Raw genomic sequence first — 12,791 nt, forward strand, 5'->3', positions numbered from 1 at the left:
ACACCATGAGACACTACACAACACAACACAACGGCCAAGACCACACCATGAGACACTACACAACACAGCACAACGGCCAAGACCACACCATGAGACACTACACAACACAACACAACGGCCAAGACCACACCATGAGACACTACACAACACAGCACAATGGCCAAGACCACACGATGAGACACTACACAACACAACACAGCACAGCACAATGGCCAAGACCACACCATGAGACACTACACAACACAACACAACGGCCAGGACAAATGCACTGCTTTACTGTCCAAGAGCAGAACAGGGGGTTTTTTAATTACGAGAATAAATATGCTAGTTAGCAAACAAAAGCACAGATCTTATGCAGACTGTCTTTTTTTTTTAAGCTAGATTTTCTGAACATAGCCTAATGCAATGCTTCTTATTTCTGCGTCATTAAAACAAGCTGCTCTGTGCTCATGATCATCTTGAAAATCCTGCCCGCTCTATGTAGCTTAATGTTTACTGGAGCACAGCACTGTGGGCTGCTCACAAATGACATCATATTTTCCCTTAGAGAAGCCAAGTGTGCTGAGACCTACATCTCGCTGAGGTGAAGAGCTTTAAACAGCATCTCTCTGCTTTTCTAGAAGACCAAGCTAGGCTTTTCCTGACCAAAATGTACTATAAACCAGGGGTTTCATCTTATGGTGATTATTCCATAAAGTGGGCGAAACATCTTGACTCCTACATGGGACTATATAGGCTGAAGAACCGACTATACTGTATACTGTGTAATGTACTTAAGGAGTGGGGTGTCATTTGGGATTCATCACAAAATGAACCATGTGAAATGAATTAAAGTCGACATCAAATACTGGCAGAAAAAAAAATCAATATAGATCATATTTAACAGTGAATAGTCCCTATATATTGCTAATCTGTGTGGTGGACAAACTTCATGTGCGATTTTCATTCTTGTAACACTTCCTTCACCTTACTGTGGTCATTACGAGCAACAGCCAACTTCTGTGATAACCAAATCTTCTTCTGTTTCACATCAGTTATAACCCACCACTAGAAAAACCTACCAGTGTCTCATGTAGATTAAATTGGGTAATATATTCATTCAAAAAACAAAACAAAACAAAACAAAAAACAAGTAAACAAACAAATGGGAAAAAAGCACCATATTTTAAAATATACATTAATTCACTCATCTTAAGTAAGCGCTTTATCCTGGTCACAGTCACAGTGGATCCAAAGCCTATCCTGTGAATACTGGGTGTGAAGCAGGAATACATCCTGGTCGGGACACCAGTGCATCACACAGCACCACACACACATGCTCATAAACTCATTGACACCTAGGGGCAATTTAGAGTAGCCAATTCACCTAACAGCATGTTTTTGGGAGATGGGATGAAACTGGAGAACCTGGACAAAACCCACACAGACACAGGGAGAACACACAGAGAAACTCCAGACACAGTAGCCCAAGCTCATGATCGATCCGGGGAACCTGGAGCTGTGCAGCAGCAATGCTAAAATTGACTGGGTTTAGTAATAAGCCACTCCAACAGTGTATGGATTAAGAAATTTAATACAATTAGTAAAAAAAAGAGAAATGTACAGAAATAAAAAAAAATTATCAGCAATTTTAGGCCAGTATTTTGCACAGTATTTGGACAGTAGCAGTAATAAACAGAAGACATCATATTAACATTAAAATTCCATTAGCTAAGTGAATTTAAAGACTAACAGTAGTTTAATGAAGAGCAAGCCACCCCCTGCAGCTTTTCACCAACGTGTGATGTTTCTTCTGTCTCCACTTACACTTGCTCTTATACAGAAAGTGACATTACACTTTTGTGCATTAAATATCTTTAAACAAACAAACAAAAACAAACTCATGAATGTACTTGAGTGAGTGCAGATCTATGAACAAGTGGCAGTGTAAATTCTTAACAGTGCAGTATCAGAGCTAATTTTAGATCAGTTTTATTCTTCTATATGATGCCCCCAAATCCAGGTTTCTCTGTGTCTTCTGTAGCCATCGGCAACAAAAAAGTCCAACAATTTGAGCCAAGCCTCTTAGGGCTAGAGGAGGAGGTTTTAAGTAGTTATCATCCTCACTCCCAGAGCCAAGGGAGAGAAGTAACATGTTTAAACATTTTGCAAAAGATAAATGTTATCTTGGGACATGGTGGTGAAACATTAAAGCTTTGGTTGGGCTCAGATTCACAAAGTGCAAGCAGTTACTTACCCCATACTACAGGGCTCTTGACTCATCTCTCTCACACAGAAGTGTACACACACACACACGCGCACACACACACACACACACACACACACACACAAACACAAGAAAAGAAGGAAGTGCAGCAGACTATTTAGATTCCCATGTTGAGCGAAACCTAAAATTACCACCAGTCAGCTTGAAGAGGGCTCATTTTTGAAGCGAGTCCCTAGACACTGCCTGAGCCATCACTGCCCTGCCTCTGGAGAGCCAACAAGGCTGTGTTTATACCATAGATAACCCTTTGGAGTAAACATAAGTTGAACTTGTCTGAGAGAACAGCAGAGAGCTCATTGCCCAGCGTAGGAGAAGGCAGTCTGGAACCTGGGCGAGGGGTTGGCCCCACTTCTCCTCTGGTGCTATTTAGCAGTCTGTCCGCCGAAAGCTGGACCTGCTAAGGGAATTCCTGCAGATTGGGAAGAAAGAGGGAAACAGAGTAAGATGTCAGCAGATCTGAGTGGAAAGATTGAAGTGTTCAGGGTGAGTGAGGAGGCTGAATGTAAGGCAATGGATGCTTACAGGAGCGACATGCTAGATGTAGAGAAGAGCTCAAAACCCATACACACATACGGATACATGTACAAACATATTTGTGGATGTGGACCTAAAGATGTGCATGCATATCTCATCCTAGACATGACAGACTACACATACCTGTGTGTGGATGTGTGTGCTTGTTAACTTTCCATTATCTGCAGCAACATACAGAACACATTTTTAAAAAATCCATACACACACCTATAACCTTGTATGTGCTATGGTGCAAGGCTTGAGTATTTGCCTGGGATTTCAGAATGATATGACTGAACCATGAAAGTCAAATATATTTACATTACATTATACTTTTTTCCTAATTAGAAACATCTCATAGCTAATTGTTATTTAAGCTATGTAACAGGAAAAAAAAAAAAAAACAATTAATGAATGAAGTCTGGACTGCAAGCTTGGCTAGTGGTCATCACCAACAAACATTTTCCAGTTTTTTGGTACTAGGCAGGCTATTATCCATAATTATGTGCAAAAAAATGTCACTTGGATGTAACTATTGCATTTGTCAAAGCCAAACTCAAGCTATCTGACATTGTCTAGTAAGGAAGAACTAATTACACTATGTAACAAATTTATTTATTTATTTTTTTGTTCCTCAGTAGTAAGTGTTATTTCCTAATTGCTTATACCGCAAAGTATAGAAAATGGCTATTATTCCCCTCAAACTTTGCTTCTGTGACCAGGACATTGGTATTTTCATATGTACCTATTTTCATATAGAAAACGGGTGAATTTGCAAATTTTCGTTCACATAATGCCAGAAAAAAAAATGGCAAATTTCAAAATATGTTGTTTTTTTTCTGAACTCAGCAAGGATTACAACAGCGTCAAGACATTGCTGGACGCCTTGAAGTATGATGAGCATGGCTTTAAAATGGTGGCATTCCTGATGGGTATCCAAGGAGGTTTTTACCAAGTTTCCTTGTTATCTCTGTCTTTGGGACAGCAGGGTCACCAAGGCGCACTACCAAAGGTGGGACTGGCCACAGCAGACCGAGTTTGCTGTGGGGAGGAGCAATGTCAAATGGGAGCCATTGGTGGACCCCCGGAAGGTGCTGACGCCATCACTGCACATAAAATTGGGCAGTCGGTAGCTTTCAAGTACCTTCAAGACTTCTTTCCTTAGCTGTCTGAGGCAAAATTCAAAGCCGGTATGTTTGTCGGACCACAGACAAAGAAGATTCTGGAGTGCAAAGAATTCCCCAAGAAGCTCACCAGGAAGAAGAAAGCGGCTTGGACCAGTTTTGTCACACTGGTTCAGGGCTTCTTGGGCAATCACAAAGCCGAAAACTGTGGAGCTATAATTGAGACTCTGGTGAAGAACTATGGCACAATGAGCTGCAGGATGTCTCTCAAAGTCCACATCCTTGATGCTCATCCTTATAAATTCAAGTAGAACATGGAAGCGTACTCAGAGTAGCAAGGCGAACATTTCCACCACGATGTACTGGACTTGAACATCGCTGCCAAGGACAATATAATGAGAACATTATGGGAGACTACATTTGGGGGCTGCTTTGTGAAAGCGATTTACAATATAATCGTAACTCTCAAAAAACTACTCACTTCTAAATCATTTGTGGTCATTGTTGTATAATATTAGTATAAATACATGTTAATTTTGATTCATATGTTGCTTTTTCTGACTTTATGCGAATGAAACAATGCAAATTCGCCTGTTTTCTCAATGAAAATAGGTAAATTTCAAAATACCAATGTCCTGGTCACAAAAGCAAAGTGTGAGGGGATACAGTAAATAGCCATTTCCTACACTTTTGAGGCATAAGCAATTAGAAAACAACACTTATTACCCAAGAACAAAAAATTGTGTTGCATAGTGATATCAGTCTGCTGTCAGGCCTTTTCCGCCTACTGGTCTACTATCCCTAGTACTGTCTGCTGTTTTGACAAAAAATGTTTCTAAACTTTTGGGGAGAAAAAAACTAAAAATATAATATAAGAAGTGGTAAAAAAAGAATGCACCATTTATTTTTATTTGAAGAAGAACAAATCCCCAAACCCAGGATTTAAAGTTATAATGAGTCCATTCAAATGTTCCATTACCTATGTGTAGGTGTGGTAGGCAGTTGCTGTATGGCTCGATAGAGTTGGGGGATCTTGCGGTTAATGAGGGGGCACAGAGCCTCCTTCAGCTTACTGTAGTTCCTCTCTAGTTCCCTATGGTACTCCTTCTGGTCCGGTCCAATCAGAGCCTTATTCTTCCTCAGAGCATCCTCACATCTGCAATTGTGGACAACTGTGGTGAGTGTGTGTGTGTGTGTGTGTGTGTGTGTGAGAGACTGTGTGTGTCTGCGGGTCATAGTCTCGTCACCTCTTCATGAAGTCCTTGAAGCAAAGACGCAGTTTGTTATGATGTCGGAAGAGTTTTGGGTCTTCTGGAATTTCAGACAAGAATACCTGGGCCACCTCAAGAGGACCCTATAGACACCACTGATGTTAATGAAGTTTATATCTACATTTAACTAATTACACCACACAACACAGTGCATAAAGCTTGCCTGGTTAACAGTGGTGCCCACACAGCCCTGAAGCACCATCTGCAGCATCTTGGAGTCTGCAGGATCCTGGTGTGTGGCAAAGGCCAGCTCTTGAGTCTTCTTCTGCATGTCCTCAATAGCCACTTCAATTGGAACAAGAATTATCTGACAAAAAGGGAGAGATCAGGTTTGAACAGACTTCCCAAACCAAACACACATATACAATCACAACCCACAGCCATATATGTACTGGTACCTCCTCCTTTTGGTTGACATTGATGCGGGTCTTGATGTAAGGGAAAGCATGTGAGGTGGTGAGGATGGTTTTCCTTTTGTACTGCTCGTGCAGGTCACCATGCGCACGGCCATCTAGTGTAAACGGTGTGCAGTACATGAACATGCGCAGGTTGTAGTTCTTGTCGAAATATGTGATACGCTCCTTCAGCTCATATGTGTCGAAGAAGGGCTCCACATACGTAATTTGTAGGTATGCCTGGGTACCAGCACAAAGAGAAAGACTTGCTTGTAAAAATCAACATTGAAAAAAAGAGAAAAAAATCCATCAAACTAAAATTTTTTAAGGCAGCCAAATTATTACAGAATTAGGAATGGGTTCTTTTGAGGTCTGACCTTGTTGGGGTCCAGCTTGTTCTTGTCCACAGGGTTGGAGTCCTTGATAATCTCCACGACATCATCACCAAAGCGCTCTGAGTAGAACTCCTAATCACAATAGCAGGGTAAAAATATTAAGGTAGTTTTTGCTGTCAGTATGCTATGATCTAGTTGTGACACCATTTAATACAATTTGTGACAAATCTCTCTACAAAAACATGTATTGTAGTTCTTGTAATGATGACTGTGTAAAGGAAAGATACTTGCCTCCAGCCTGTGTGAAATCTCAGCCAGTTTTGTGATAGAAGGCTCCTTATACACAAACTCCTGGTCATCTAGGTCGCCAAAGCGGCAGCCATAAAAACCCACGCGGAAATATGTCCCAAACATCCTCTACACCCTGTGGGAGGAAGGAAAAATGAACAAAGGAAGACACAGATAGATAGAGATAGATAGATAGATAGATATATAGATAGATAGATAGAGACAGAGAGAGGCAGACAGAAGAAGGAGGGAAAAAAAACAGGCCACTAGGGTGCATTAGGTTGCAATGGACCTAGATTTCTGTCATTCTTGTCATTCTTACAAAAGTGTGTAAAAGGAATACAGTGATAAAGTGTAAAAGGGAATATTTTTGACGACCTTATGAGGCAATGTTAGCTTTTTTATTACACTCACCATAGACATCCGTCCAGCACAGACCAGGACAAGAAGATAATGGGGAAAAAAACAAAAAGACAACAGATGAAGAAGGGGAGTGTGTGAGAGAAAATGCAGACATGTGACAGTGGTAAGTAGGCATTTTATAATATGAAAATTGCAGTAAAATAGATATAAATATATTAGAAGTTATACCTCCCATCCTGAACTCTGCACACAGAATCAAAGCAGCATATTGAGAGAAGATAGAGAATAGGGTATCAGTCAAAAAGGAGGAAACATATGACGAATAACCTCTGCCTACTAAACCCTTCAAAGAATACTAAGGCTAGAAATTGCTATAAGAGAAAGAATGTCAGCTCTGGCGAGCTGGTTGTCAACACATTTCACTAATTATTAGCCACTTTATTTTTTTGATGGAAGTGCATAAAGAATACCCTTACAGTAGGCATCCTGTGGAGTTGTAATTTTTCATGAAAACAAAGACATTGAACACACCTGATTGTAGATTTTGTTGAAGGCATCCTGCAGCTTGCCATGGATGGAGGCCAGCTTCTTAAAGTCTCTATTGGCCTCATGGATGGGGCAGAGAATCTTATAGACTTCATTTATGGCTTCATACATACCAGCCTGGGGTACACACAACCACCAGTAATTTATATTAAAGGGACATCTTTTACATGTAGATCTACTATATATACACACATATATACTGTATGCTAGTACAAATCATATCCAGGGTTAGATACGGATTATTCAATGGAATCAGTGAGAACTAGCCAATGAGGCCCATGTATGTGCGCTGTACGAATCGTGCCCTCACCATGTTAAAGGAGGCTGCTGCTTGTTCCAGCAACCCCACCAGTCCAACCTCGCTGAAATATTTCCCTGCACAGATGCCCTCTTCCTCTGGGGACAAGATGTCGTCAGATACAGCAGACTCTTCCAGCACGTTAGAGGAGATACTCTATGCATCCACACCCAAATATGAAACACAGTGTGATCACATCCTCCCCAACATATGCTATTTAAGAATCTGACTGAGGTGGGTTTTTTTTTAACCAAATGAGCCATCACATATACACACCTAAACTGGAACAGAGCGGCTCAAGACCAATGAAAATGAAATTTTTATGAATGTAAACAAAAACGTAAAAAATTTAGGATACAAAGTAAGGATACATGCAGAACTCGCATTTGTAATTCAATCCCATTTATGAAAATCTTTGCATGTATAAATGTAGGCAAACAAAGCTTCCTACCTGGAAGGAGACACAGCCAATGGGGAGATAGCGACAGTCCTCCAGCATATTGAGGTACTCTGCTACGAGGGCGGCACTGTGGACCAGGCAGTGAGCAGCTTCAGCGTGGTTTCCTCTCTCTGAGTGCTTTCCGGCCATGTTCTGTAGCCAGGTGAGACGCAAGTCTGGAGAGTTCTGATAGCCCTTGGCAATCCTATAATACAAAAACATCAAAAGAGCAAAATGTCAAGAGTGGTAAATGGATATACATCCATGTCTAACTTTATATGGATGTACATCTCTAGGATGAGACAGCTCACCTGTACATGAGGTCAAGCAGCATCTCAGGGTCCTGCTGATGCTCTTTCATCTTCACTGTGTCAGTGAGAATCATGTGCAGGTTGAACACAAGGTCCTGGACCTACCAGAAAAAATAAAAAAGCTAAGAACCTGAGAAGAAAAAAAAACTTAAAAGGCAATTCTGAACCCGAAAAGGACTGTGTGTGTTAGAGTAGGTGGGTAGAACCTGCTCTGGGAAGGGTGAGTCTCGAAGCTCCAGATCTTCCTCTGCATAGGTGAGAATGGTCTTGAGGGAGCGGCGCAGGTGTTCTTCGTTGAAGTTTTGGGAGGTGCCCACCAGTGATGATAGAGACATGGTAACCTGCATCTTCACTCGTGCAAAGTTCTGTAGGACCAAACCAAATGAAATACTTACTCTCTGCCCAGCAAAACTTTCTCACACCTTTACATCTAAACAGATCATAAAGTAAAAGCAAATGTAATGTTATGTTAGTGCACACTATTTCAAAATGTGAATTTGTGGAAACTATAAAATGCCGAATGCATGTTTGAGACAGATTTGAGTGCATGTGTCTCACATTGCCAATCTCATAGTTCTGTCTCATGAGCAAGTAGAGGGAAGCGCTGGCATGACTGCGTACGGAGCCGATACTGCTGCTGCAGTGACGCAGTAAACGCAGACACAGATCAGCACACAGCTCTGTGTCCTCCTCAAAAAGCATCTCCGGGAACTGTATAAATACACACACGCGCACACACACACACACACACAAAATAAACCATTTGGAAAAACGGCAGTATTATAACAATATGCTGATATAATACTTCATGTTACACTACTCAGAGATATTGTAGGTATTATCAGTATTCTTGCAACATTAAGCAACTCCACTGCTATTTAGAACAACAAGCAGATGAATCATAAATTATATTTGTTTACCCAGTGTTTCACTTTCTCTCCATTCCCAGATTAAATAACTTAGATAAATAATTTATGTTTAAAAACACTGTACTTATTTTTTCACAGCTTTTACTGTTTTGCTGGCAATGTTAGCAAACCTAAGTACTTGTTACATACACTCACTGGCCATCATTCAGGCAATTATCCAGTCAGCCAATCATGTGGCTCAGTTAATGTTCACATCAAACACCAGAATGGGGAAAAAAATGTGACCTCAGTGACATTTAACTGTGGCATGGTTGTTGGTGCCAGACGGGCTGGTATGAGCATTTTAGCAACTGCTGATCTCCTGAGATTTTCACACACAATAGTGTCACACAAAAGTTTACTTCAGAATGGTGCGAAAAACCAAAAAACATCCAGTGAGCAGTAGTTCTGTGGGCAGAAACGCCTTTTAATGAGAGCGGTCAGAGAAGAATGGCTACGTAGAAGGATACTCTAACTCACATAACCACTCTTTACAAGTGGTCAGGAGAAAAATCATCTCAGAATGCACAACCCTCCAACTATGAAGCAGATGGGCTACAACAGCAGAAGACTATGTCAGGTTTCACTCCTGTCAGCCAAGAACAGGAATCTGAGGCTAGAGTGGGCAGAGACTCACCCAAACTGGACAACGGAAGATTGGAAAAATGCCACCTGTTCTGATGAATCTTGATTTCTGCTGTGACATGAAGGTGATAGGGTCAAACTGGTGTCAAAAGCATGAATCCATGGACCCAACCTGCCTTGTGTTAGCAGTCCTGGTACTGGTGGTGTAATGGTGTGGGGAATGACTTCTAATAAAGATTTCCTAATAAAGTGGCCGGTAAGTGTATTTTGTGTATAGTCTTCAAGTACAGTTACATGTTTTTGCCATATTGCTCAACCCTGACAGGCAGAATTACTATTTATACATACACACCTTTGTTTGACACGAATTGCTTTCTTATTTTGAAGGCTACAAATGTATTTATTCACACCATAAAGGTGTGAATAAATACATTTGTAGCCTTCAAAATAAGAAAGCAATTCATGAGTGTAATCGTATGATTACACTCAAAATCACAAATACACCCCCCCACACACATCCACCCACAATTAACTCACACACCACACACACCTTGAAGACCAGAGCTCTCTGCGTAGTAAAGCAGTGTTGCAGAAAAAGGGCACTCTGGTTGCCAGCCATGCTGTGGAGAAGTACTCTCAGCACTCCGCCCAGCACACTCTCCTTCTGCTCAGACAGCACCACCGTCTGAGACATACACACAAATGCATCTTTGGATCAGAGATTCACTTCCAAGTTTATAATACTTATAATTATGTATGGTTAGCCAAGAGCAACAAAGAGCATGAGCAAGAGCAAGAGAATGAGGCAGAGCTGTACTTTGACAATGATCTCCAGAGTGTCCAAGACTATTAAGGAAGCTTCAGTTGCCAAGTTTCCATCCACCACTGACTCCTGCTCCATCTCTGCTTTTGTCCTATACACACACAGTACATTTATGAAAAGTTATTCATAGAAATAGAGACATTCACACACAGAAATACAGACTGGCTTACTTCTAATCATCACAACAACATTAAATCAATGGCTAGCTAATATACAGGATTTCAGCCTGGATTTGAGAAGATATGAATAATAAAAAAAAAGGCTCACTTGTCAACTCTGTCTGTATTCTGTCTCCAGTGAGTGACATTCTTCCTCCATCGTACATTCTCCTGGCCACCGTAAGGGCTCCTTTCTGCAGACAACACAGTTAAGACAAGTTCTTTTTCAAGGTTTTGTTTCAGTATATCACTATTGGACACACCACTTTGGACTATCCTCCCACAAGCAATAACCCATTACGCCAGACAGGACTGGCCAGGAGACGTTACATGTGCGACACAGAGGCAGGCCATCCTCCTAATTTATAATCCTCGGCTCAACGTCATCTATTCAGTCTAAAACCAATTTTTGCTTTCAGAAGAATCTCTCATACAAAGTGCATGACAGGAGGTGAGCTAAAGCCAAATGCTCGGTCAGTGAATGCTGCCATCTGCATACAGCTAGACAAATAGAAGTCTTAGCCAGCTAGCCACCACTTTATGCTGTGCTCCAACACACATACACTGTGGAACCTCCCCTCACCATGGGAAAGGGCAAAGCCCTGGGATGTGGGAACAAGATAAGCATGGATATTCATCTAATATGTGCTTCGTACCTAGGGAGGCAAAAAGCCCGGGCCGTGGTAGCATCCCAGGGATTAAGACAACACTACCCATTTTTCCCCACGAGAGTTAGCACACCAATCTAGCCTGTCTTCACAAGACCCAATGGGTTGCTTGCAGGAACCGGAAATTCCTGACGGAGCTAGCTGGGGCAACCAGCTCCACACTGTTTCACTGTTGCTGGGGGAGACAGATGACAGCCTCATGGCTGTACACTGTGCAACCACAGAAGACTGATCTGACTTAGTGGATGAGTCCATTGACCTCACTTACGATGATAATGAGGCTGACAGTGAGCCTTTTATCCCCTCCAAACAGGCTGCAAAGCCTGAGTGTTTAGAAGTGAGGGTGGCGGTGCAGATGGGCCACCACAACTCAGTATGGACCTGTACAATGTCTGTTAAAATGTAGCTGAAAATTTCAGTATTCCCTGGCCAAAAAGACCACAGAGAAATGAGGGAATTGCTATGAGGGAAAATGGCTGCCAAAAGCAAAGTGCTCATCAAGGCAGCTGTTGCCAGTCTTCCTGAAATACCTGGTGGAGCCGCTCCTTCATAGAGCAAAGCATTTTCTGATAAGCGAGGGTCCGCTATGCGACAAACAGTCCAGGGAGGGTCAGCATTTGTCTGGGTCGACATGGAAGGCAGTGGATTCGTCCACTTACCTCCAGTGGAAGCCCTCATGACATCCCACCTCCACCCCACCCAGAAGAGCTCCAATTGAGTCTCATAAGCACACAACAGTGCCCCTTCCAGTAAAAATTTTCCAAGGTGTAAGTCAAGGCCACAAGCATATATCAAGGCCAGGGTTGCAAACATGTTGCATGCTGCATTGCCCAGATGAAAAAAAGCTCTTATAAGTGAAGTGCAAAGTTCAGATGCACACATGTGCACGTCCAAATAACACCACATGGGCATGCATACCCATTCCACACAGGCTCAGGCAGCATCCTGGGCCTTGTTTTGGGAAATATCAATTCATGATATTTGCACTGTGGCAAGTTGGTCATCACTGCACATACTCGTGAGGACTGAGTAAGCCAATATCACATCAAGTGTATAAAACCCTCACAAACGTGTGCAGCGATGACCAACTTGCCACAGTGCAAATATCATGAACAAACACTTCAGTATGATCAGCTACATTTGGTATCAGTCTTCTAGATAAGCATGTCCAGCAATTTGAATATTGGAATGGAATATTGCTTCTGGGGGGACAGTGTGAAGGGTCACATCCCATAGTGAGATACCTCACTGATGCTACCAGATAACTGGGGTTACAGTTGTGAGCTAAAGTTTTAAAAAGCCTCTATCCCCATATCCACAAAAAGACATAGGTTCACCTCGACAGCGGCGGACCATCTCCTGACGGGCGCCAATAGTGCCTAGTATGGCTTCCTCCAGACGGGCTTTCATGTCCTGAGACTTCTTAAACGTCAGACTGTTGATCCGCTCCAGAGCCTTCCTCCCCTGAGTTCACATACACATAAAGCCACAAGCCCACCA

General features: G+C 42.0%; 1 protein-coding gene across 10 annotated transcripts in view; it reads right to left on the minus strand.

Moving 5' to 3' along the window:
- Positions 1–1,555: 1,555 nt before the first annotated feature.
- Positions 1,556–12,791, minus strand: part of LOC113535919 (dedicator of cytokinesis protein 7) — a 45,805-nt gene continuing 34,569 nt past the window's right edge. For 8 of the 10 annotated variants that reach the window (XM_026929502.3, XM_026929501.3, XM_026929500.3 and 5 more), the window contains 18 exons: positions 12,629–12,755; positions 10,733–10,817; positions 10,460–10,556; positions 10,193–10,327; positions 8,708–8,860; positions 8,356–8,514; positions 8,150–8,250; positions 7,851–8,043; positions 7,412–7,555; positions 7,087–7,218; positions 6,784–6,798; positions 6,196–6,321; positions 5,947–6,036; positions 5,573–5,809; positions 5,338–5,481; positions 5,151–5,257; positions 4,883–5,059; positions 1,556–2,675 (listed from right to left, as the gene is read on the minus strand). In XM_026929502.3, the coding sequence (XP_026785303.3) occupies positions 2,633–2,675; positions 4,883–5,059; positions 5,151–5,257; positions 5,338–5,481; positions 5,573–5,809; positions 5,947–6,036; positions 6,196–6,321; positions 6,784–6,798; positions 7,087–7,218; positions 7,412–7,555; positions 7,851–8,043; positions 8,150–8,250; positions 8,356–8,514; positions 8,708–8,860; positions 10,193–10,327; positions 10,460–10,556; positions 10,733–10,817; positions 12,629–12,755 (2,265 nt within the window). In that variant the 3' untranslated portion in view covers positions 1,556–2,632. Of the gene's footprint in view, positions 2,676–2,923; positions 2,962–4,882; positions 5,060–5,150; positions 5,258–5,337; positions 5,482–5,572; positions 5,810–5,946; positions 6,037–6,195; positions 6,322–6,783; positions 6,799–7,086; positions 7,219–7,411; positions 7,556–7,850; positions 8,044–8,149; positions 8,251–8,355; positions 8,515–8,707; positions 8,861–8,880; positions 9,840–10,192; positions 10,328–10,459; positions 10,557–10,732; positions 10,818–12,628; positions 12,756–12,791 lie in introns of those variants that run through there. The other 2 variants (XM_026929497.3, XM_053228207.1) reach the window with 2 other exon arrangements.

The sequence above is a fragment of the Pangasianodon hypophthalmus genome, chromosome 23 (genome assembly GCF_027358585.1).
Source record: "Pangasianodon hypophthalmus isolate fPanHyp1 chromosome 23, fPanHyp1.pri, whole genome shotgun sequence".
Classification (NCBI taxonomy): domain Eukaryota; kingdom Metazoa; phylum Chordata; class Actinopteri; order Siluriformes; family Pangasiidae; genus Pangasianodon; species Pangasianodon hypophthalmus.